The 24,450-nt window shown below is 46.0% G+C and overlaps 1 protein-coding gene across 1 annotated transcript in view; it reads right to left on the bottom strand.

Moving 5' to 3' along the window:
* Ect2l (epithelial cell transforming 2 like) overlaps positions 1-23,416 on the bottom strand; it is a 72,347-nt gene extending 48,931 nt beyond the window's left edge. The window contains exons 1-2 of the mRNA XM_032895276.1: positions 23,315-23,416; positions 22,086-22,198 (exon numbers count right to left, since the gene is read on the bottom strand). Coding sequence (XP_032751167.1) covers positions 22,086-22,198; positions 23,315-23,416 — 215 coding nt within the window. The remainder of the gene's footprint in view (positions 1-22,085; positions 22,199-23,314) is intronic.
* Positions 23,417-24,450: the final 1,034 nt, after the last annotated feature.

Raw genomic sequence — 24,450 nt, 5'->3', positions numbered from 1 at the left:
AAGGAATGGAAGTAGATAGGGTTGAAGAAGGGTTCAAAGAAGTCAAGTTTCTACTAAAGATGTGGACGGACCTCACCACAGAAGCCTTCTATGACTTCTCAGTGTTCTGCATCTCTCTCCCCACTTGGCCAGCTGTATGAGATCTCGTTGATTCTTCAGCTGAGAACAAACATACAAAACCTAGTGCAGCTAGGACTACATGAAGGAGTCTCAAGTTCCAGGGGCTGGACTGCAAAGGGGCTGACCCTTCATGATGGACTCTTTCCATGGCTTAGCAGAGAACTCTGTCAGCAGACCCAGCTTAGCTCAATGGAAGAAAAGGGGCTGAGTGCTTAGTATCTTTTTTTTTTAACTATAATTCTCTGTTCCCCTCTGCTGTGCAATAGATACACATCACATCATCAAATTGTGCAGGCCACGCCCCTGCATTTGCACTCCCACAGGACCACACAGCTGTGCTGCGATGGAAGGTAAGATCACTACTGTCGCCTCTCTGTTTATGTGCATTTTCTCTGGTGTGGTGAGGGAGGAGGAGGGAGTTGATGTGACAGTGGGGGGAGCACGAGTTGAGGAAAGGGGAGTCAACGAGAGTGAGAGAGGGTTAAGAGTCTAATGAGAGTGCAATTATGACCACAATATGTTCTATTTGTGTATGGAATTGTCAAAAACAAATAAATTGCCTCCTATAAAAAAAGTTTTCCTAATAAACTCTGTTCTACATGTACATTACATGGAACTTGTGTATGTGTGCCCTCTACTCAAGGTAGAAGATAGTTCATGGCATACAGAAGGCACTCAATAAATACTTGTTAAATAAACACATTATGGGTGGAAAGTGATAAATGCATATCCTACCATTTGCAGGAAGAAGTCAGTGTCTGAAGATTTGCATTTGAATTTTTGTGAGAGAGCCCTACATGCTTTGATGGGTTTGCATTTGAGAGAGAGAGAAAGAGAGAGAGAGAGAGAGCGCCCAGAGCAACCAAGTTGGCTCCGAGAAAAAGAACCTTCATTTGTTACTTTTGCGGAGGACCAGGGTTCAGGTCCTACATGGAGGCTCACAACCACCCACACAGAACTCCAGTTTCAGGAAATCTGATGTCCTCTCTGACCTCTGAGGGCATCAGGCACACATGAGGTGCACATGATGTGCAGGCAAAACACTCATACCCATAAAATAAATAAAAAGAGAAATCATTTGCAGCTGGACATGGGGGCACAAGCCTGCAGGCCAGCACTCAGGACACTGAGACAGGAAGTTCAAGAGACTGTGTGTTAACTGTACAGGAATGCATACCAAAAACACTGGGCATTTGTCGCCCACACCTGACAATGTGAGTTTGTTCCCTAGAGCCCACATAAAGGTAGAAGAAAGGAACCAACTCCACAAGCTGTCCTATGATCTCCAAACACAGGTTGTGGGACAAGGACATCCCCAACACATAGCTACACATACACACAATAGTAATAAACTTATTAAATTCTTTTAACAAATGACAAAAAGCACAGTAATTTGAGGAAATGGGATGGAATTGTGGGCCGGGAATCTGATCGTTTCTGGACCTTGCTGTAGTCCCTTCCATCCAGTGCATGGCTTCTTGGAGGGTTTTGTGTAATGAACTGGGTTGTGTCTGATGGGTTTCATGCTCTGCTTTCCAGGCTTCGGGGGCCTGTATTTACCACTTTCCACTTTCCGCTGGCATACTTGGGATTTGTGCTACAGATGTGGCTTTGCGTCATCCAACTTATAATCTTAATTGTTTGGGGAGTGATTTTACTCTAGTCAACTGATAATGGGAGCATAGATTTTTTTTAATGGAACTGAAATTCAAAACAAAAGTATATTTGCTTGACTTTTTTTGTGTCTGGGCAGTTTTTTTTTTCTTTAAATCTGTGTTACTGAAAGGGACAGACTTCTTTTCCCTGTAAAGTGGTTAAGTTCTGCACAAGATAACATTCCCTTCCCAACTAGAGCTGTTGCTACGTTATAAAAATGTGCTTCATTTATTCCCACTTTTAATATCCAGGCCATGCTGTCTGAACTGTCAATCACTTCTCCTAATTGGCTGACAAGAGGGCATTGGAGAGATTGCCCGATGGGTAGGAATGACGATAGATTCACTCAGCTTGGCGAAGGCTGAGTTAAAGGTGAGGGAGCAAAGTAACTAGCCTGTCCTCCACAAAACCATCAAGAAATGGAAGACACAGGCACATTGAGCCACTGTGCACTGTGAGGGTAGGTCTAGAAGTCGGAAGTCTGGATGCAGTAAGAAACTCTGCACTGGACTCTGGACCATGAAGGAAAATGTAGTGCTCTATCCACAAAGAAAAGACATTGCTAGACCAATAGGGGAATAGCTGATTGTGGTTGGACGGGAGAACGGAATCCATGCTGTCATGTGTTAGACGAACTTTGATTTTTCGTCAGTGTTCCTTGCTAGAAAACACATGCTCAAGGGCTCAGTTGGTAAAGCACTCGCCTTCCAAACACGAACTAAATTAAGTTCTATCACCAGAACCCAACTGTGCCGGTGTCCATGGGTTATCCCAGACCTGAGAACTGGGCAACGGGAAGATCCCTGGGCCTTGTCAGCTGGCATAGTACACTTGGCAAATCCAGGATAAAGGGAGACCCTGTCTTCAAAACTAGGTAGATGGTGCCTGAGGAGCAAAACTCAAGATTGTTTCTTGAACTTCACATGTATGTGTCCACACATGTACCTGCACCACACACACACATGTACACCTGCTCACATACTAATGCGAAAGTAGAAAGAAAATCCACACAGATATCCCGAGGCTTATGAGAAACACATTCACACCTTACTCTCACGTATTAAAGGAAAACGATGCAACCTTGTTACAAATGTCTACTTCTGAGCTATTGACAACTCAACTTTAATCAAGCAGAGGAATCCCGATGGAAAGGGCAAAGAAAGTATTTGTAGCATTCTTGTCACTCTGCTGTTACAAATGATTGAACAGTAATGTTTGTTTTTAAAATGAGAGACCACTTACTTCCTGATATATTTTATGTGTACCTGTTTCCTGGCCTTGTTACTACTGTTTGTTATTGGTGTCTATGCATCCTAGTCATACTCAGAGATGAACGGAGCCTTAAATGATTTTCTGGTGTGTCAGCCTGACGGCAGAGTTGTGGATGTACAGGGCTGGCACTGCGTGCTATCCACAGATGTGTCATTTGGGATGCTTCTCAGTACTGATGATAAAATGCATGCAATGACTGTGTCGTTTCCTTCGAAATTAACATTCGCACTGAGCTAGACAGCGGGTACTCCGAGAACAGTTAATCCCCCAAAGGATTAGGGTTCTGACAACAGTTGGGTAGAATTTATAACCAGTTTGCTCCTCCTCCTTTGCTAAAGATTTATTTATATTTGAGTGCGTGGGCGCCTGTGTGTGCACACACACGCACAGGTGGCCTTGGAGACCGGGAGACGGTATTAAATTCCCTGGAGCTGGAGTTACTAGCACTTGGAACTCTAAGTAGATTCTGGGAACCAATCTCAGGGCCTCCCAGGAAGCAGCAAGCACTCTTACCTTCTGAGCCATCTCTCCTCCAGCCCCTTTGAGATAAAACTTACTCAGCTCTGGAATTTTAAGAAGATGAGGAAAATATGTAAAGCCAGAATGTTTTCAGCCAGTTTTCCTTGAAGCGCTGGGGACATAGCCCAGCGTATCACGTGTGCTAGGCAAGAACTCCATCCAAGAGCTATCTCCTGGCCCTTGGGTCTTTGAGGCAGGGTTTCTCTGCATGTGGTTCACCCTGGCATGTTATGTCTGTGCCTGGTCTGCTCTGCCACAAGGCTCGCCTTGAAGAATAGTGACTCTTAGGCAAGGGGAGCAGAAAATGACCTAATTATGTTTTAGAGGAATCCATGCCTGGGAAGCAGGAGGAAGTTCTTCCGTAAGAACACCAGGTTCATTGCTTTTGCACTTAATGTTGCCAGGGAAGAGAAACAATAACGCGTAAGGAGAAAATGGACGCAACACGCTTTGCTCTTTTTCTTGTGACAAGGATGGTTTTATCTAAATAATTCATAGCAAGGCTTCGCAGCTGCGTCACTGAATGTACAATGTGTGCTTTCAAAAACAGCAGAGCTCAGCGCTGGGAGATTTGAATCTCATTTTCTGATAAGAAGCAGAAAGATGATGCCAAAATGATGAGAGAAGCGGCTGAGGGGACAGTGGAGAGGTGGCCTGGAGAGGGTGATGCCGTCTTTGTTTTCCCGTTGTCTAGGCAGCACCGCTTAGTCTAGAGGCTTCTTTAAAACACCATGGCAAGCTCGGGTCCGACGTGCAGTTCATACACCAGTTTCAGCCCACTGCATAGATGAAGACGACAGGGTGAGAAGCCCCATCATCTGCCCAAGTGCGCTTTTGAATCCAAGATTCATCCTCTAGGAGTTTGTCCTCAAGCAATGATTGAGGATAGGGCCAAGGATTGACCTAAAAGATGTTCCTGTGTGTGTTGTTTCTATAGCAAACACCAGGAGAAACAAGCCAAGTGTCTGAAATAAGTTATGGTATATTTATCAAGCTTAAGAGCTCTTCTTAGAAGTCAAAACTCTGAAGTGAAAAAGAATCCATGTACCATTCTGAAATATGTAGGAGTGCTGGGGGGATATAATAATATTTTTAAAGGATAATCTCTGCCAAGGAAAAACGTAATGAAAAAGCAAACCTATAATTTACCGAAATAAAACATACGCACGCAGATACACAGATACACACACACATACAGAGAGAGAGGGGGGGGGGGGGGGGGGGGGGGGGGGGGGGGGGGGGGGGGGGGGGGGGGGGGGGGGAGGGGGGGGGGGGGGGGGGGGGGGGGGGGGGGGAGACAGAGGGGGAGGGGAGGGAGGGAGGGAGAGGGAGGGAGGGAGAGGGAGGGGAGAGGGAGGGAGAGAGGGAGAGAGGAGGGAGGGGGGGGGGGAGGAGAGGGGGAGGGAGGAAGAGGGAGGGGGAGGGAGGGGGACGGAGGGGGAGAGACAGAGACAGAGAGAGAGAGGAAGGGAGAAGGAGAGGGAGGGGGGAGAGACAGAGAGGGGGGGGTGGGGAGAGGGGGGGGGGGAGGGGAGGGGAGGGGAGGGAGGGGGAGGGACAAAGAGAGAGAGAGAGAAAGGGAGAGGGAGGGGGAGGGAGGGGGAGGGAGGGGAGGGACAAAGAGAGAGAGAAAGGGAGAGGCAGGGGGAGGGAGGGAGAGGGAGGGGGAGAGACAGAGACAGAGAGAGAAAGGGAGAGGGAGGGGGATGGGGAAGGGAGGAGGAGGGAGGGAGAGAGAGAGAGAGAGAGGAAGGGAGAAGGAAGGGGAGAGAGGGAGGGGGAGAGACAGACAGAGAGAGAGAGAGGGAGAGAAAGAGAGAGAGTGTGTTAAGGCAGTGAGGAGCTAAGATGGAGACACTCTAGAGAGTTGAGCCCTTGAACGTCATTTCTGCCTTTTCTTCTTGTTTTTAATCTCGTTGGGAACATGGAGGCTGTCAGCTGGGATGCAAGAGTAAAGGTCTAGGGGCGGGACTAGAATCAGAAAAGACCTACACTTTCCATTAGCATAAGGTCCAAATCAAGGACTGTTGAGTGCTCAAGCCTTAAAGGAGACGCCTATGTGAGGCTCTGGAAAGCCCAGGGAAGAACAGAAAAGATGGCAGAAGGAGTCCAAGAGCTGGAACGTGGAGAGGGAGGGAGGGCAGTCCGGTGAAATGCTGTCTTCTGGATTCGACATGGCTAATGTACCAAGTGTTTGGGAAACACAGCAGCCCTGTCTACCCGCATGAGACCTACATGCACACGTGCACAGTAAGAGTGAAAGTAGGAGGGGTTAGCCGGAAAGACAAAGGGACTGTACAGGAGGAGGTACTAAGACAGAGTACTGAGTATGTAATATGCTCAATTCATTGTACACATGTGTAAACTGTCAAAGGTTATTTATTTTTTTAATCTAAAAAAAGAGGAGCTGATGAGATGGCTCAGCGGTTAAGAGCACTGGCTGCTCTTCCAGAGGTCCTGAGTTCAATTCCCAGCAACCACAGGGTGGCTCACCACCATCTAGAGGGGGGTCTGATGCCCTCTGCTGGCCAGCAGATGTATGTGCAGCAGAGCACTCATACACTAAATAAATACATTTTCTAAAGTTCTAAAAAGAGAAAGGTCTGCTGAAAAGAACTGACTGTATTTAGTATAGAAACATAAAAAAAATTGCTGAGGAAAAGAGAAACTCAACGATTCCCAGGAGAAGGAAGCATTCTGTCTGCTCTCACAACCCAAGGCAGGTCTCTTCCTCAGAAGAACTCCGCCAGGAGAGCAGTGAGACAAGGAGCAGCGCATCAACTCGGAAATCAGTGGAACAGAAGAGTCAGCTGAAGCCGTAAAGGAAGTACATTCAAATATTCAGAGGGAATCCAGGTACCACAGGGGCAGTTTTAACGTCATTTGGAAAACAAAGATATTTTTAAAGTAAAGGAGGACAGTTATTGAAATGAAGGCTAAAAGTACACAGGTGGGATGGAAGAAAAACTTGAAAGTGAAGGAGAGGAAATGAGGGACTCTAGAGCAAGAGCTGAACTGTGGGGATACCACGGACTCATGGAGATTTACGGCGGACATGAAGTTATACAACTTGGCGTGGGTACTGATAGTGTTTACCTCTGAATCTCCCTCAAAGGCCCGTATATATGGTGGGCTTCTTGTCCAGTTTGGTGTAGTTGAGAGGTAGTGGAGCGGAAGGTTTGGAGCCGTCAGGAGGAAGTTGGGTCACTGGAGGCAATGCCTTCACAGGCATGGAGGAATCAGCCCCTTCCTATCCTTGTCCCCTGGCTCCCTGTTGAGAAGTGTAGCTTCCTCTGTTGGTGCTCCCACTCCCGTGTGTCCACTGCAGGCCCACAAGCCAGGAGCCAACAGCCCAAAGATGGGAAGTTCCAAAACTAAGCCGAAAGAAAGCATTCGTCCTTTGAAGCTGGCTATCTTAGGTATTTGTTACAGTGGCAAAACCCGAATGCTATATGCCCATCTAGTTATAAACTATAACTATAATCCAGAACATGGGTTTTCTAGAATCTCAGGCAACTTCGGATACATACTCACGAGTGTTTTTTTTCCTGGCAGCAAATTCAGAATTTTTACAACATCTTAAATACTCCTTCTCAAAAGGACATATTATCCAAAATTATTTCAGAACCAAAGGGCTATTATGGGCATATTTGTTGTGCTTTTTGGCTCCTTGATGTATTCATTAATACATCCGATACCGATTGGATCTCTCCTTTTAATTCAGGCTCTCAATAAAAGAGAGAAAAGGAATCGGGGAGAAAGAGAGGAAGCCAGCTGTGGAAGGACATCCCTGTGACCATCGTCGCCGGGAGTCAGAAGCAAGTGTCAGATAACAAGTTCAAAGCCGCTCTGGTCTATGTACAGAATCTTACAATGGCTAAAGCTACACGGACAGACCCTACCTCAAAAAACAAAACGAGGGGTTGAGAGGTGGCTCAGCAATTAAAATACTGTGCAACTTTTACGGTGGTCCTGGGATTATTTCCCGGCGCCTCCACGGTGACTCATAACCAACTCTGGCTCCAGGGGTTCAAAGTTCTCTTCGCCCTACGCAGCACCAGTCTGGCCCGTGTTATGCATACTTACCTGTGAGTAAACACTCACACATGAAATAAACATGAGTCTTAAACAAAACAGAGGCAGGAAGGAAAATAACACAAAATTCCTGCATTTATAGAGCTTATAGTCTGATTACAAAAAAAGCATAAATTAAAAAAAAACCTAACAACAAACAACGGATAAACTCTTAGATATACTAAATCTTCTAGCAAACACATTTAGCCACTGTTGAATTGTTGAGATCAGCTGGCCGGGGAGGCTTCCGTGAAGGAGCTGAGTGGAGGATAAGCAACTCACAGAAGAGGGCGGTCAGGGAAGACCTTTCTAAGCATAAGGGAAGATCAAAGTCATGGGCACCAAGGAACTACCAAGAGCTGGGAGAGCATGGAACTGTGGAGGGAAGTGGTCAGAAGGAAGGCTGAGAGGCTGGAGAGACGGCTCAGTGAGTGATTGCTGTGCAAGCATGAGGACCTGCATTTGGATCCCAGCATCCTTATAGAAAGCTAGACACGGCCACATGCGTGCCTAGGACCCCAGCATCACCAGAGGTAGAGGTGAGAGGACTGCTGGGAACTTCTGGGTGCCGGCCCGGGATTCAGTAAAAGACCTCGTCTCAAGGTCATGTGGTTGAGTGTGTTAGAGCACAACATTCCTCTGGCCTCCATGAGCGCATGTGCACCTGCACACAGACACAGACACACACACACACACACACACACACACACACACACACACACACACACACAAACAGATATACACAGATACACACACCACACCACACATATATACCACACACGATAATAATGATGAAGAAGAGACAATGGGTGGACTGGCACTATTGCTTCAGTCTTGGGGATCTCATGAAGGGGTAACAATGTGGGCAAATTGGCACCATCCCAGGTTAACACAGAGTCTCTGTGAAGGAAGGAGCTGAGAATGACAGAGACGCTTGGTTAGAGACTGCAGCTACAGCTCAGACAGACGTGCAGGCGAACGGATGCGTGGGCTGAAGATGGAGGGAACTGAGGAAGCTTTCTGGAGCTTGAGAGTCACTGGACACGTGATGGTTAGACGAGAACTGTGTTTCTCACTCTTGAGACGGAACGGCTAGTGGTATCAACTCTTAACAGGGAAAGAGAAAATGGTCAAGCTTTGCCTACGAAAATAACATTTTAAGGAGATAGATTCAAGATTCTAAATGAATAAATAAATGTCAAGTCAGCAGTTGGGTGTGAGATTTGGGTAGCACAGGAGATGTCTGAACCAAAAATAAAAACTCTGTGATATAGAAATGTTAAATGAAATCCACGGGCGTAGATTAAGGGGCCTAGGAAGGAGGTAGGAGGTAGAATGAAAGGAGAAGCAAGGCAGAATGGACGGGAGGAGAGTCCACACTTAAGGACGCAGTGCTTGTGAAACGTTAACGTTCTTCATCCAAGGGCCACGGGGAAGAGGGAAGACAGAAGCATGTTGTTGTACAGGAGCCACAGGTAAAGCATCTCTGGGAGAAAGGACTTGATCTTACCAAACACTGCAGGGAGACCAAGGGAGGTAGAAATCAAGCACACATCCTCTGCCGGGACACGCACCAGCTTAGGATGCAGTGAGCAGGAACTAAGAACCTGGGAGGCATCAGTGGTCCTGATGCGGAGGAGAAGGGCTCAGGGCTGACAGTGAAGGCTTCGGGGATTTTATTTTTTGCTTGTTTATTTATATTTTTTTCTGGTTTTGATTTAGGGAAAATATCTATTTGTGTGTGTGTGTGTGTGTGTGTGTGTGTGTGTGTGTGTTTGTGTGTGTGTGAAACTCTACTAGAACCCAGTCACAGCCATTCACTTACATACTTCCCATAGCCTCACACTTCATTAAGACAGAGTCAACAGCCCACAAAACTCAAGACACTCGAAATGTTCCTTAACTGAACATTTGGCCTAGGCCTAGAAATCTTTTAAATCTTAGATTTTTTTTTTCAGATTTTGGACTGTTTGAATACATAAAATGAAAAATCTAAGCACAAAATTTGTATGCATAGCCAGCAGGAAATTTTATACAATATTTTAAATAGCTTAATGCACAAAATGAAGTTCTGTGATATAGAATACTTTGGGCTTCAGACAGGTTCAAGCCTGACAAAAAAACAACACTGAAAAAGAAAAGCGGACACAAAGTCCCATCATAAGCAAGAAGCCATTTGCAATCGATACCTGCTGGGAGAGAGAAGAATTGGTTGCTTCTAACAGAGTGTCACCAGGTTATCAACCACATTTCTGGGCAGTTCCCATACTAGGAGTAGTTGGCCAAGACAAAAAGAACTCCATGTTTGTTTGATTGTTTTGGGGCTTTTTTGTTTTATTCTGTTTGGCTTTGCTTGCTTGCTTTCTTTCTTTCTTTCTTTCTTTCTTTCTTTCTTTCTTTCTTTCTTTCTTTCCTTTTTTCTTTCTTTCTTTCTTTCCTTCTTTCTTTCTTTCTCTTTTCTTTTTCTTTCTTTTTTTTGGCTACTGTTATGGTTTGAAAGAGATAAAGAACAAGAAATTGCATAGGTGGGAGTTCAGGAGGACCTGGAAGGAGTTTGGAGAGGGAAAACCATGATCAAAATATATTGCATTGGGGACTGGAGAGATGGCCCAGTGGTGAAGAGTATTGGCCGCTCTTATAGAGGACCCGGGTCAATTCTCAACACCTACAACTCACTTCTATCTGTAACTCCAGTTCCAGAGGATCTGACACCCTCACACAGATATTCCTTCAGGTAGAGCACCGATGCACATAAAATAAAAATGAACAATTAAAAAAAACATTGTATGAAAAATGCAAATCAAAACTTAGGCTTTGTGGGCTGGAGGATCTGAATTTGGTTCTCATGACTCAGGCAACTCACAACAGACTGTGCCTTCAAGTCCAGGGGATCTGAGCCCTCTTCCGGCCACCAGGGACACTCCACTGATGTACATAGACCCACATGTGCAAGGGTGCACACACACACACACACACACACACACACACACACACACACACACACCTACTAAACTAAAAACTAAAAATAAATCTTAAAAAAAAAACCCTCTAGAATTTGGAGAAATGCAGATTTGGATTGCTGATTAAGAATGTTCAACCCCATTGTCGAGGGTTGGGGATTTAGCTCAGTGGTAGAGCGCTTGCCTAGCAAGCGCAAGGCCCTGGGTTCGGTCCTCAGCTCTGGAAAAAAAAATGTTCAACCCCAAGGGAGGATGCTTGCATCTCACTCAGAAGGGAAAATAAAACAGTCGTCAGAGGTAGATGGATGGAGGGAACTGGGTAGGAGGGGAACAGGAATAGGAACTGGATCAGGGATAGGGAGAGCCAGGGAGAGAGGGCCAGGAGGGGGAATGGAAATCAGGGGCAGGCTGGGCGGAGTGGGGCAATTCTAGGATGTACCAGAGACCTGGGATGGCGGAGGCTCTAGCGAGTCTATGAGGGTGACTCTAGCTGAGATTCCTAGCAGTGAGGGATACAGAGCCTGAAGTGGCCACTTCCTATAGCCAGACAGGACTCTCAGCGGAGGGAAAGGGACACTAAGCCAACAGAACTTTCAACCCTAAACCAAGAAGTGCAGAGACAAAGGTGGAGCAGAGAAGGAGGGAGTGATCCACCAATGACTGCCCAACTTGAGACCCATCCCATGGGCAAGAATCAATCCCTCACACTATTTATGTTACTATTAATGATACTCTGTCATGCTTGCAGACAGGAGCCTAGCATAACTGTCCTCTCAGAAGTTCCTGCCAGCAGCTGACTGAAGCAGATGGAAAGACCCACAGCCAAACATTAGAGGGAGCTTGGGGAGTCTTGTGGAAGATTGTAAGAAGAACGGAGGGACCCGAGGGGATGGGGACTCCACAAGAGGACCACCAGAGTCAACTAACCCAGACCCTTAAGGGTTCCCAGGAACTGAGTCACCAACCAAGGAGCATGTATGGGTGGGACTGGACCTCCCACTCCCCCACCCCTCTATCCCATCCCCCTACTTCTCGTCCCCAGACATGTGTATTGGATGTGCAACTTGGTCTTCATTCAGCCCCCTAATAACCGGGGCAGGGGCTGTCTCTGACTCTGTTTCCTGCCTATAGATACAGTTCCCCTAACTGGAAAAGGATCTGCCTGATCCTGCAGTGACTTGGTGTGCCTGGGTGGGTTAGTACCCAGGGGTTTTTTCCCACTTCTAGGAGATGGTGGGTGGGGGAGAGGCTGTTTGAGGAGATGGCTGGGAGGAGGGGAGGAGACTGCAATCAGGATATAAAGTGAATAAATGAACGAGAGAGAGAGAGAGAGAGAGAGAGAGAGAGAGAGAGAGAGAGAGAGAGAGTATACAGCACAGGGATAGGACATTTCCAATCTATATCTTGTTTTTTAGCTTGACTCTTCTAATAAGATATCTGTTTCCTAATTATCAAACAAAATTTGGAGTGGATGAGTGCAATCTCTAATAGTCAAAAATGAGAATTAAACAAACTCAACTGCGTGTTGATTTAGCTTCACAACTACGGATCAGAATTATTTAAGTTTCTAAATAGAGAAACTTGAGTCAATGTGATATATGTTAAGGACAAAAAGAATTGTAAGCAAAAAAAAGGCTTAGCAAATTTCAGTAACTATATGTGTGGTGGCAGCGACTTGGTTTATTCTGGGAGTGTTGTGCATACATTATTTTATTACGGAAGGAAGAAAGAGAAGCAGTTATACTGATGTTACTGGGAACCACATTTCCCGTTTCAGAGAAGAAAACGGGGCGTAGCGGCACACACCTTTAACCCCACCACTCTCCATTCTGTAGGCAGAGGCAATTGGATCTTTGTGAGTTCCAGGCCAGCCTGGTCTACAAAGTGAGTTCCAGAACAGCCAGAGCTGTTACCCAGGGAAACTCTGTCTCAGAAAGAGAGAAGGAGGGTGGAAAGGAAGGAGGGAGGGACAGAGAGAGGGAGGGAGGGAAAGAAGGGGCAACAGATGCAATATAAAAAGGGTTAAGAGTAGGGTTGGGGATTTAGCTCAGCGGTAGAGCGCTTGCCTAGCGCAAGGCCCTGGGTTCGTCCCCAGCTCCGAAAAAAAAGGGGGGGGGTTAAGAGTTTTGTGGACTTGAAGTTGATCTGAGAGTGTAGATCTGAGCTCCTCATGGGCTACGATCTGGTTAAGCTATTTTCTTGTTTCCCTGGACAGCTATGTGTGTTCAGAAGCTGTAGCACCTAACCCCAAATATCACCTGCCACCAAGAGCACCATGAGTCCTCAAGAGAGCTGCAGATTCCAAACCTGAGGTATAAAAGAACCCAAGGCAACACAGATAAAAGACCACTATAGATTAGTTGCTAACCAACATCAAAGGGACCAAAGAATTACCTTGAAGAGACTCTATGGGCCAAGAACAGAACAATTTTCTTATGGAAATTCCCAGGTGTGGTGGTGCACACCTGTAATCCCAGGAGGCAGAAGAAGGAAGCTCGCCCATGAGGTCCAGGCTAGCTCCATCTGCATAGTGTGTTCCAGGCCAGCCAGGGCTACGTACTGAGACCTTGCCTCAAACAAGACAACTGAACGAAGCAACCTGATATTGCGTCATATCACAATACTTAAATTCAAAATAAAAATACGTGAGATCTTAATGCTACAAAGAACTAGACTCTTGGGTACAGAGGAAGTGAGAAAATCAGATTATTATTGTTTGCCTTTCCAGTACAAACGGCCCTTCAAGAGAGAGGGACTGGGCAAAGACAAGAAGGGTCTCTTTTGAAGAATTTCAATTAGTGGGCTGGAGAGATGGCTCAGCGGTTAAGAGCACTGACTGCTCTTCCTGAGGTCCTGAGTTCAATCCCCAGCAACCACATGGTGGCTCACAACCATCTGTAATGAGATCTGATGCCCTCCTTTAGTGTGTTTGAAGACAGCTACAGTACGTTCATGCATGAAATAAGTAAAAAATAAAATCTTTTTTTTTTTAAAGGAATTTCAGTAAGTAAGCAGAAAGGACTGAACTTTTGACAAGCCAACATTCTGCAACACTTAATGGTGCAAGGAACCTAAGGGAAGAAAGTAGATAGCAGGGGTCTGAACACCATCCCTATGAAGGGGAACCCTGAGAACACACATCAGATGTTCTTATCAAAAAACCAATCAGACCTCAATCCAATTAGGTAGGCCCGAACTACTAATTTTCAGAAACTGCAGGAGACAGAAGGATACAATCAGTAAGAGGCAAATTGTGGGAAATTCTGTGAGTCGAAAGGGAACATCGAGGGAAAGTTAGAGGAACCGAGGAGTCCTGCGAGATTTATTCTTTATTTCCTGTGTTCTGATGTGAATGGGTATGCTGCCTGCAGGTATGTTGGTTCTCCATGAACCTTCAGTGTTGGCAAAAGCCAGAAGAAGCTATCAAACCCCGAAACTTGAGTTACAGTTATGAGCTACTGTGCGGACGCTGACATTAAGCTTGGGTCATCTGGAAAAGCAGCCAGTATTCAGTATTCTTACCCGCTGGGCCACTTCTCCGATCCCAAGAGCCTTATTCAAATCTGCTACAAAGGATTAGGTTTATTGTAGTCCACATTAGAACAGATAGTGAGATATTGGTGTAAAAATCCCAAACCAGACCAAAATTAACAACCTTTTTCAAAAAAGAATTATTGATTAAAAAAAAAATATTTTAGACAGTGGCCCACTCTGTAGCCTGGTGTTTGCTATGCTGCCCTTCAACACGTGGCCATCCCGCTGCCTCAACTTCCTGAGTGCTGTGTGTGTATGTGTGTATCACCATTTCGGGTGCGTGTGTTGGGGTCTGGGTGTGCATCACCAATGTGGGGGAGGGGGCCTGGGTTGCATGTGTCCTGTGAGTTGTATGTGGAGGTTAGGAGACCTAACCTGTACCTGCAGGAGTCATCTGTGTCATCCCGTCATGTGGGTTCTGTGGGTCGAACTCAGATTATGCTTGCCGGCAAACATCTCTCCCCACTGAGGTATTTTGTCCACCTGAACGAATCATTTCTGAAGTGAGAGTTTATGGAAATACTAAGGAAACCCAAACTACGACCACACAGGCAGTGGCTCGTGAATTATTCATCTCGTTAGGTGAATAGGGGATTTGTAATCAAAATTTTAAGGTCTGTTCTTTTTAAGATACATATTGGGATATTAATATGTGAAGTGATGTGTCCAGAGTCTTATTTCAAATAATCCGTGGTATGAATGTTGAAGAAGTTGATGAAATAATATGGACCAAGAGTTTAGCATTGTCAAAAAGAAGAGTGTTCATCCTATGGGGGTTCATTACGTTGTTTGTATATTCTTGATTAAAGCTTGTAAATCCCTTTAGTTAAAGAAAACGTCAAAAAAGAAAAGAAAAAAATGTCTGCCCAGGCACTGTAGCAAACAAACAGATATAATAAAGAGATCTATTCTATTGACGAATCGTCCGGCGAGTCTTTATGAATAGTGTCACCATCGGAGAAATGACCGACTGCACAGATGTGCTGAGAGGCTGAAGCAGGCAGGGGTGAGGAAGGGGATCAACGGGCAGAAGGAGGCTTGGGGGCGTGCAGAGCCTTCTACTGTGTATTGTCCTTGGCTGTGCACCAAATCACCTGGGGAACTTGGTGACAACCGTTTCCTCAACCCTATTCCAGGCTACATGAGCCAAAGTGTCTATCAAGGCTCACGATCTGTGTTTTACAAACTCCAGGCCAGTCTGGTGGGACGCGCTTGTTCAGTGTTTGTGGGCTCAACTTCCCGAGGATGGAGCAGCAGCAGCAGAAGCAGCAGCAGCAGCAGCAGCAGCAGCAGATTCTGCCGTCAAGCACCAGGCATTGAATTGAAACTCGGCAGTTTTAGGAAAGCTCGCAGCTCTGATTAACTCCTTGGACTACATGTGTGGGTCTGATGATGGGCTCTCTCACGTCCGTGTGACTGCTAAATGCTTTTTGCCTCATTCTGGGGACCTGGGATGACCGGAGAAGTGACCACTAAATAGAAAGACAACTTAGGCTCCCTAATCAGGGCGGCTTCAAAGCTGAGAACTCGATGAGGCCATCACAGGGTCAAGATTTCTACATTTCGATTTTGCAATCCTCAGCCTGTAGTCCTCTGTCTTGTCCCCTGAAGTGTTTTCTCCAAGGACTGACTAATTTGAGCAATAATCTTCACACAGCAGAGACTACAGGCTACCAGGGTGGGAGAAGGCACACGCTCACCCTTAAGTCCCTGCTAAAGTGTAAGGTTGGAAAACACCACCCGGAGAAACTCTCTGCAGATATCGCTACCATCTCTCGGGCGGAATTACTGTCCTCAGGGTCTCTCTTCCACCAAACACTCTCAGGGATGTGAATCCCATGATGAATTCAGTCCAATCCTGAGGTGCCCTCGACCTTCAGGTCCCTGGGTGTGTGGTAATTAGCAATACTCAGGCACTTAATACCTGAGTGGGATTGCAGGCAGAGAAAGGAGAAACATGGAATGGCTGGGAAGTATGTAAAAACTAGGTGGGAATGGAGAAGAGACAAAAGACGCTTCCTGACTTCCATATTAACCCACTCTCTGGAGATGTACTGTGTGCACAAGGCTAGCTCTCGCCATAAAAACAGTTTAGACAAAGTACCATATGGGTGGTTCTACGTGATACAGGGAGACGTTAAACACAACAGACTCGCACCACAGAACATAGGAACTAAGAACTTATGTGCAAGACTTGTTTAACATGTCCACTCCTCCCCGCAACGTGTCAGCTTCCAGAGTTTGGGTTTCTCCTTTGCTTTTAAACCTGAGCATTTTTGGTGGGGAGGGGACTGGAGAGATGGCTCAGTGAGAGCTCTGGGTGCTTTTGCAAAGGGCCAGGTTCCATTCCCGGCACCTCCATGGTGACTCGCAACTGTCTGTAACTCCAGTCCCGGAAGGTTCAATACCCTCTTTGGACCTCGGAAGGCACCACATACCCGTAGTACACAAACATATATGCAGGCAGACATAATCATACACATAAAATAAAATATAAATAAATAAACTTGTGTTTTCTTTATTAGCTTCATCAATCCCTACAAAACATCTCGGCAATGAGTAACAATGTTTTATATGATTGCTCTAACTGTGTAAAAGGTTGGGGAATGCTCAGAATATGGGTTTTGGAGATAGAAGAGACAAAATGACCCAAACTTCCAGACTCTCTGTCTGTCCATATATGGTAGTTTGAAGTACAGAGGTACAGCTTGTCTCTGAGTATTTCCCGCTCCTTTCTGAGAAAGTTCTGCCTTCTCAGGCTCCAAAGACTTCTCTGGCCATCTGAACTCCTTTGTAAAAATCTAGTCTTAGCAAAGAACATTGCTAAGTCATTTCAGAACAAACCCCAACCCTTGATACCTGATCACCCTGGAAATCCGATCGGCTTCCTGATCCTTCAGTGCCTCAGAGGACGTCTGATCCCCTGGCCTGTGTCCAGCAGGAGCCTGCTAGCTTGGTTTAGACAGAATCCCCTCGCCCCTGAGTTTCCCCGGGGTGATTTTCCATCCACTCTGCTCTGCACCTTGGCTAGAATTTTTACCTTGCCTGTGTCCTCTTCAGTTCAGGTCTCATCCTTCCCTGGCGGCAAAGCCCACAGCAGTGATGGCGCCGCCAAGGTCCTAAAGAGTCTGTCTCATCCTGCTTTGGTGTAATACTATCACTGGCTGATGCTTTCTCCTTAAAACAACTTCCCATTGCCAAGTGCAAACGCTCTCCTTTAGAATGAGTCTCCCAAACTCAAGGTTATGCGGCTGTGCTGAGCGCTAACTTAAGCTGGAAGTTAATGTTGTCTCTGAAAAACTTCATACGCAGTTTTCTCAACAGACTACACCAAGTGAGGTTTCCCTCCCCTGATCCCTCGAGCCCTCTGCCGCATTTACTCAAAGGAGAGTCTTAGAGTGGGGATGGGTCTTCGCTCTTAAGTATACAGGGATGCACACGTTTTCCTGCCCACCCCCAAGCCCATTCTGCTCTGGAAGAGACAAATGACCAGACTCATGACCTTCCTCCTTTCATCCGTCCCTCCCCTCCCCCACCTCTTGAAACCGCAGTTGCATGAATGTCGCCACACCCACCCAAGAAGGCTACAAGTTTAAACTTCTCCAGTTCTGGCATGAAAGGCCTTTGTAGGAAGGCGGTGCAGCTGCGCAGAGGCAACTTAAAACCGGTCCCACCAGTGCAGCAAGGAGAGCAATGCACAGCCCTCAGAGGCGGCTCCAAGTGTGACAGATACAAACAGCCCAGTGGCCTTCAAAGGTCAATGTAGTCAAGGCCGGGTGGGGATGGGGGCTGGGGGGAGACAGACACCAGCAGGAACCATGTGACCTGCTGACACATGAGTGTTAGGTCCTGGAGAAACTGCATAATGGAGGGGTAAAAACACTTCCTGTTAAAAGGAGAGGCACTGGCCAGAGGGATGGTTGGAGAAGCTAAATCAGTAAAATAAATCAATCAGTCAGTCAGTCAATCAATAATCTTAGTTGTTATAAAGTTCCACTTAAAATCATTCTAAAAATTAACAGTGTGGAGTATTAGGGGCTATGTGAATTAAAACAAAGTTATCCGGAAATTATAAAACAAGCCATTAGAATAAGAGAAAGAATGGGAGTGCAGTTGGGGGGTGGGGGGGATGGTGAGGATAAGGAACTTGCTGGGGAAAATTGTGACCAGAATATATCATATGAAAAAGATTTTTCTCAACAAAAGAAATAGATTGGAAAGCAAACAAACAAAACCAATAGCCTCTGCCATGAGAAAAAGTCCTCATACAGTAGAGTTCACCCAAGAGTTTGAGCAGCTACGTGATATCTATTTTTCTCATTTATTATGTTTACGTTTGGGGGGGAGAAAGACTATGGCGTAAGAAGATTCAAAAGAAACACTGAATAAATAACTAAGGTTTGGTGGTTCTGTTCTGTTACAGCCATTCACTTCACTCCTAACTATACACACTCTGTGGCTTTCATTCCTCCCATAGTGAGGATTGAGTCACGCCCTTGATGTTCGAGGCCAGTATTCTACTACGAAGCTCTCTGCTATGAGTTCCTAAGAAGAATAAAAGGCCAGAGCAATGGCCGCAGGTACAGCACTTGCTGACCTCAGTCACCCGCACCCACTCGATACGGTAAGACCCCAATTCCCACAAGTTGTCCAACTTCCAAACTCACACCTTAGCATGTTCCTAACCACCATCCACCACATACACTAAATAAATAACTTTGATGAACACACGGACCCTAGAAACTGGTCTAAAATGGAAATTTAAAGAAAGACAAAATTAGGGAAATAAAAGTTCCCCTTTAGAGACATTTGGATACAGATGTTCAGAGCAGCATGATCTGCAACAGCCCAGGGAGGGAACAAATCAAATGTTTACAGGTGACGGTTTGAGATATTACAAGTCCACACGATGGAATACTTTTTAACAATAAGTGTTAAAGCGTGCTATAAAATGGATAAACCTTGACAAGTTAATACATGAAAAAAGTTATTTAAAAAATCAGCTGTTACTTGGCTCTATTATATATAGAGTCCAGAGGGGGGTAAATTTAGAGAGACAGGAGGTAGATTTGTGTTTGGACACGTCTGGAAGGACAGGTGGTAGGGCGTGGCTCTCATCGACTAGGAGGGCACTCTGGGAATGGTGGAATGTGTTAGACTGTGTGATGACCGCAAAATTCTGCGAATACTCTAAAACCGTTCGCTTGAGCCCCTCAGCTACTGTCATTGTACACGAATTATATCTCGACAAGGATATTTTAAGGGAAGCTGACTAATTGTATTAACTGTTCAAAAAAAACCTAGTCGAGCTTCTAGATCTAACTAAAATTGAACACAGCTCGAATTGAATCAAGACTACTAGCCCAGAGCGAACCTCTGGAAACAGTTGAGGGCCAGGTAAAAAAATCACCCACGTCTGCAAGCCTGAGACGGGGAAGAGCGTGAGTGGGCAGATTGTGTTCGATGACAAAGACAATCTCTACAAGTTAAAGATGACCTCAGAAGGTCAAATCTGGAAACCAGGAGCTCGCACCCAGCTAGCTTCCTGTGAGGTCAGCAGCCCAGAGCGCCCTAACAGCTGCGCGAACTGTGACTCACTCCCTCACTGATCTCCCTGTGAGAGCGCAGCTGCTGTCAAAGGGAGCGAGGAAACGCTACACAACAGGTCGGTTCCACATTCTCATTTCACAGAAAGAAGAATTCGGGTGCCAAAGGGTACAATTTCTAGTGACAAAAACACCGGGTCTACGTCAAGCCGCCTCAGACGTACCACAAGATCTCTAATGACCTCCAGTGGTAACAGCTGAAACTGCTTGGTTTACGGAGCCCCAGACGAGAATGCACTCCACAATGTGATCATGGATATGAGGTTTGATCTGCTATTTATTGATTTTTCTAGAAAGCTGGGGGGTAGGACAAAAGGAGTCCTAGGAAGTGACTACGGTGAAATGTGCCTCCTCTTGCTCTTCGGACACTCGCTAAACAGTCTCTGCTGGGCTGCGGAGATGTTCGATGTTAAGAGCACATATACCTAGGAAGCGCAAGGCCCTGGGTTCGGTCCCCAGCACCTGCACTGCACAGCAGTTTACCAACACCTAAAGCTTCATCTCTGGGGATCAGACATCTTCTTCAGGCCTCCACAGACACACACATACAAGAATAAGAAAATAAATATTCTTTTTTAAAAAGAATCTTCACCATGTCAGGCCCCAAAGGGGACAGGAACTCCACAGGAATGTGAACAGAGTCAACTAACCTGGACCCTTGGGGCTCTTAGAGTCTGAACCATCAACCAAAGAACATTCATGGGCAGAACCTAGGCCACCCCACACATATGTAGCAGATGTGCAGCTTGGTCTTCATGTAGGTCCTGAATAAATGGAGGGTAGGAAGGCTATCCCAAAAGCTGTTACCTGTATGTGGGATATGTTCTTCTAGCTGGGCTACCTTGTCTGGCCTCAGTGGGAGAGGAAGCACCTAGCCTCACAGAGACTTGAAGTAGGGGGGGGGAGCACCCGCTCAGAGGAGAAGGGGAAGGGGTAGGAGGGGGTGACCAGGAAGGGGACAATGAGCAGGATGTAAAGTGAATAAGGAAAAAATAAATTAAATTAAAAAGTATCTTCACAATTCATTCGACCCAGTCAGAGAGATGTTTTCTTTTCCAGGGTACCCCACCAGAAAGCCTCAGTGGACAATCTACTGCGAACCCACAGAGGTGGGAGAGTGAGAGGCCAGTGTAGAAGAGAAACAAAACAAAACAAAACTCATCTCACCATGGCGGGCAGGAGTAGGTGGGAGGAACGGTAGAAGGCAATTTTGAAGTGAGAGCCACACCCCCTCTGGATGGTTTATGAACCTTGTATAAGAAACTGAAGGTCAGCCTCTCCTTGAGCTCACAGTCCCCAGTTGGCTGTGGGACATACCCAGAGTTTCACTAAACAAACAAGAGGAAATAAGCCGCTTCCTAGAGTCCCCTCTGCCGGTGCGACAGAGTTCCAGTTCTGTCTACTGGTTAAAGAACATCAGACTGTGTACAAAGGAAATGCCGCTCCATTTTGATTGTTGACTGGAAGACACAGTGATTGTCCCAGACGGACTCAAGGTAACGTTTCTGGAGATGAATCTGGCAAAACGATTCTTACAGAAGCTGCTACTGCCCACCCAGTTTCTTCAGCCAGGTTCAGGCACACCGAGGGGCTTTCTAGAATATTCTGGTTACATGCACATCTTGAATAGCTCCAGTTTCACTCACGAGAGTCCACTGATAGCGCTTAGCTGGCTGTTTGATAAGCTACCGGCTGCTCTGATTGTCTCCTGAGTCTGACGTTTGCTCTGCTCACTGGAAAGTATCTGGGAGCAGCTGAAGCATTGCGACTTGCCAATCAGAGAAAACTAATCATCTCTAGAGTAGTAATTCCTGATCAGAACATTAGCTGCCCTGGCTGTGATTTCAACTAACAAATGTCACACTGTCTACACCAAAGGGCAATGGAAGAATAGGAGAAGGTCAAAACCTGTGGGACGCTATGTGTCTTGTCATAACCCTAAAGGCCACTAGCATTGTCCTTTCTTATGTCTTTTTCGGTTCCATCCAGTACTTAGTAATCATTTATAAAATGTCTACCTATGTACCAGACATTCATCTGGCATAGATTGTCCACCTGATGGCTCCAAAGAGAACCTAGCAGAGCAAGAGAATAGACCAAGCTGCTGACAAGTGTTTGCAGAAATGAAACAGCCTCCCCGTGGTAGAAAGTTGTTGAGCGTCCAAAGCTCTGTTTCAGCCTGGATGAGGAAGCAGGCACCAGGAGAATCTATTCATAAGCCTTAAAATAACAATCGCCTCCGTTTTCTCGGGGAAAAGAGAAAACTCCTTAAGGGTTATATAAACAGGTTACCATAGTTTGGTGTCATTGGGAATCAATAATTACACCATTATGCTATTTTTACCTTAATTGTGACTTCGAGCTTCGTGAAAGGATCATGAATAAGAATTCCTGCCGCTGCTTGTTGGTCCAGAGGTCAAACCAGTGACTTATGAGAGTAACTCTTTCTTGAAAGAGCTGGAAGAGAGGAAAATGAGATTTCCCTGTCCACTATGTTCTCAGTTGCTAAGCAACAGGTCAAAGAACAATCTCAGAGCTAATATTTACATTATTCATGGTGGCTTACACGTACTTTCACGGAGGCTGTAGGGTTTTTCCTTACAGCTTAAAGAGCTTTTATCTAGCAATACAGGCAAGCCAGGACTTGTTGGGTGGGCCAGTGGGAAAACCCAGGGGCTGTGTAATTACAGGGGAGCTCAGGGGAGCCTCCGGAAAACAAAGGGCGGTAATGGGATCCATGTCTCCCGTTCTCACCCACGTTAGTGTGGCCTAGAGCAAGAGTTCTAAGAGTTCATCCAGTCGTCAGGCCCTGCTCCTGTCTCTTGGAAGTAGGACCATTTAGTATAGATTTGGTTTTCTTTACTCCTAGCTATGGAGCTTCATAATACCCACAGGACTAAAGATCAGTCACTATTGCACCCTGCCGTTGTTTGCCTTGTCTCCAGGGAGGACATACACCATGAACCAACATCCCTGAGAGCTGGATTGCAGCTTGTCTTTGCTTCTGCAAAGACACAAATTCATTGTCTTTATTGTAGATCAGTCTTTCTTCCCCCCCCCCCAGCTGCATCCACCCTCCTCCCATTATGGAAGCGGCTGAACCCATTTGAGCTCTGTTTCCATTAAAAGCTGGCGAGATTGCTCTACTGTTGAAGGAATTCTTCCTGAATCATTTTGCCAAAGAGCAGGCACCCCATGAAATCACACAGTGGACACACAACGGAGGAGTGGATTAACAAAGCACGGCCGTACATGATGTGCCCCTGCCTCCTCTCCGAACCTTTCCCTACACCCTGCCTCCACCACAGAAGCTCGTGATATCCTAGAGGTGAAAGTAGGAGGCACAGGTGGTGCCTCTCCTACGTAACAGATGAAGTCTTGGGTGAGAAACACTCTCATCACAACATAGACGGGTTCATCAAAAACAAAAACAAAAACAAAAAACAAAACAAAACAAAACTCGATAACTAGACTATTTTTTGTTAAAATTATGACAACATAAGACTCAATATATCCCAGTAAAAACAACTTTACTCAACTGAACTCATGTCTACTATAGCGTATGTTACTCACCTGTCTATTTAAGGACTGGTTCTTAAAAGGTGTCCAGGCACTGAACCGTGTGTGGAAGCTCTCCACTTCCAGACTTTTCAGGGAAAGGTTTCCAAGTGACATCTCGGCAAATGACTTTCTTCTACTTCTAGGAGCTATTGGTTCAATTTAACAGATGTATGGCTAAGAAGACTTAGAAACAACCACAATATTAATTATTTTCTGCACGTGAATTGTAAAATTACCATATCCACTAATATATAGGTAAAGCAGACACAGAGTTACAATTCGGGGTGTGTATAAGCATACAAATGTGGGGAAGTGGCCCGTGCCACGAAACTTGGTAAGGTTGAGAGGGTTCGGAAATCCCGCACTCACCTGAGGACCATAGGAGTTTCCCTACTCCCGACTGGACTCCTGGCCTGGGACAGGTTATCACAACTCCCCACAAAGAACAACATGACCAGAACAAAGAACAAAGTTCTCTGTGCTAATGAGGTATCTAGATGGCCCCTGAGAGTTTAGCCAAATCCCTTCCCAGACATTCTTCCTACACAAGGTGTTTAATCTCTGGTCCACCCTGAGGAAGTTGTATGCACCCATTTTCTACAATGCACAGTGAATAAACAGTATGAACAAGCCAGGACTGTCTCTCATCAGGAAGAGCTGTGAGGAGCATGGAGGACGCCTTTGTCTACAGAGCCTACGTCTCCCACAGAAGGCCCCTCTACCCTCCCTGATATTCTCCACCTGAGCCAAGCTGGAGTGCCCGGGAGTTAGGGAACCCCAGACTAGACCTCAGCCTGCCTGTTTCTCACTCAGGCTGGGGGCCCCTATCTTAGGCTGCGTTTTCCTAGCCCCCGAGCTGTGTATCAGCGCTTCTCCCAAGCCCATCACCCGATGGCAGCCTAGCATCCACGGAAAATGCAGCCTAGCATCCTGGGTTTCCTCTGCCTAAGCAGAGTTCACACATCCCGGTAGGGAGACAGAACGCTGAACCACATACATATATGTATGCTCGACCATGAAAATATTCACCACGTATCCATGAGCTCCAAAGCATTGCACTTAGTCTGCCTTTACATACTTGCCTCCAGATCTGCGTCTAAAACAGCAATTTTTACTTTGGTGAGAGCGAAAGCAGAAAGTGCTATTGG

This window comes from Rattus rattus, chromosome 2, assembly GCF_011064425.1.
Source record: "Rattus rattus isolate New Zealand chromosome 2, Rrattus_CSIRO_v1, whole genome shotgun sequence".
Lineage (NCBI taxonomy): Eukaryota > Metazoa > Chordata > Mammalia > Rodentia > Muridae > Rattus > Rattus rattus.
Note: the sequence above shows the minus strand (reverse complement) of the source record. Positions and strands in the feature narration are given on the sequence as shown.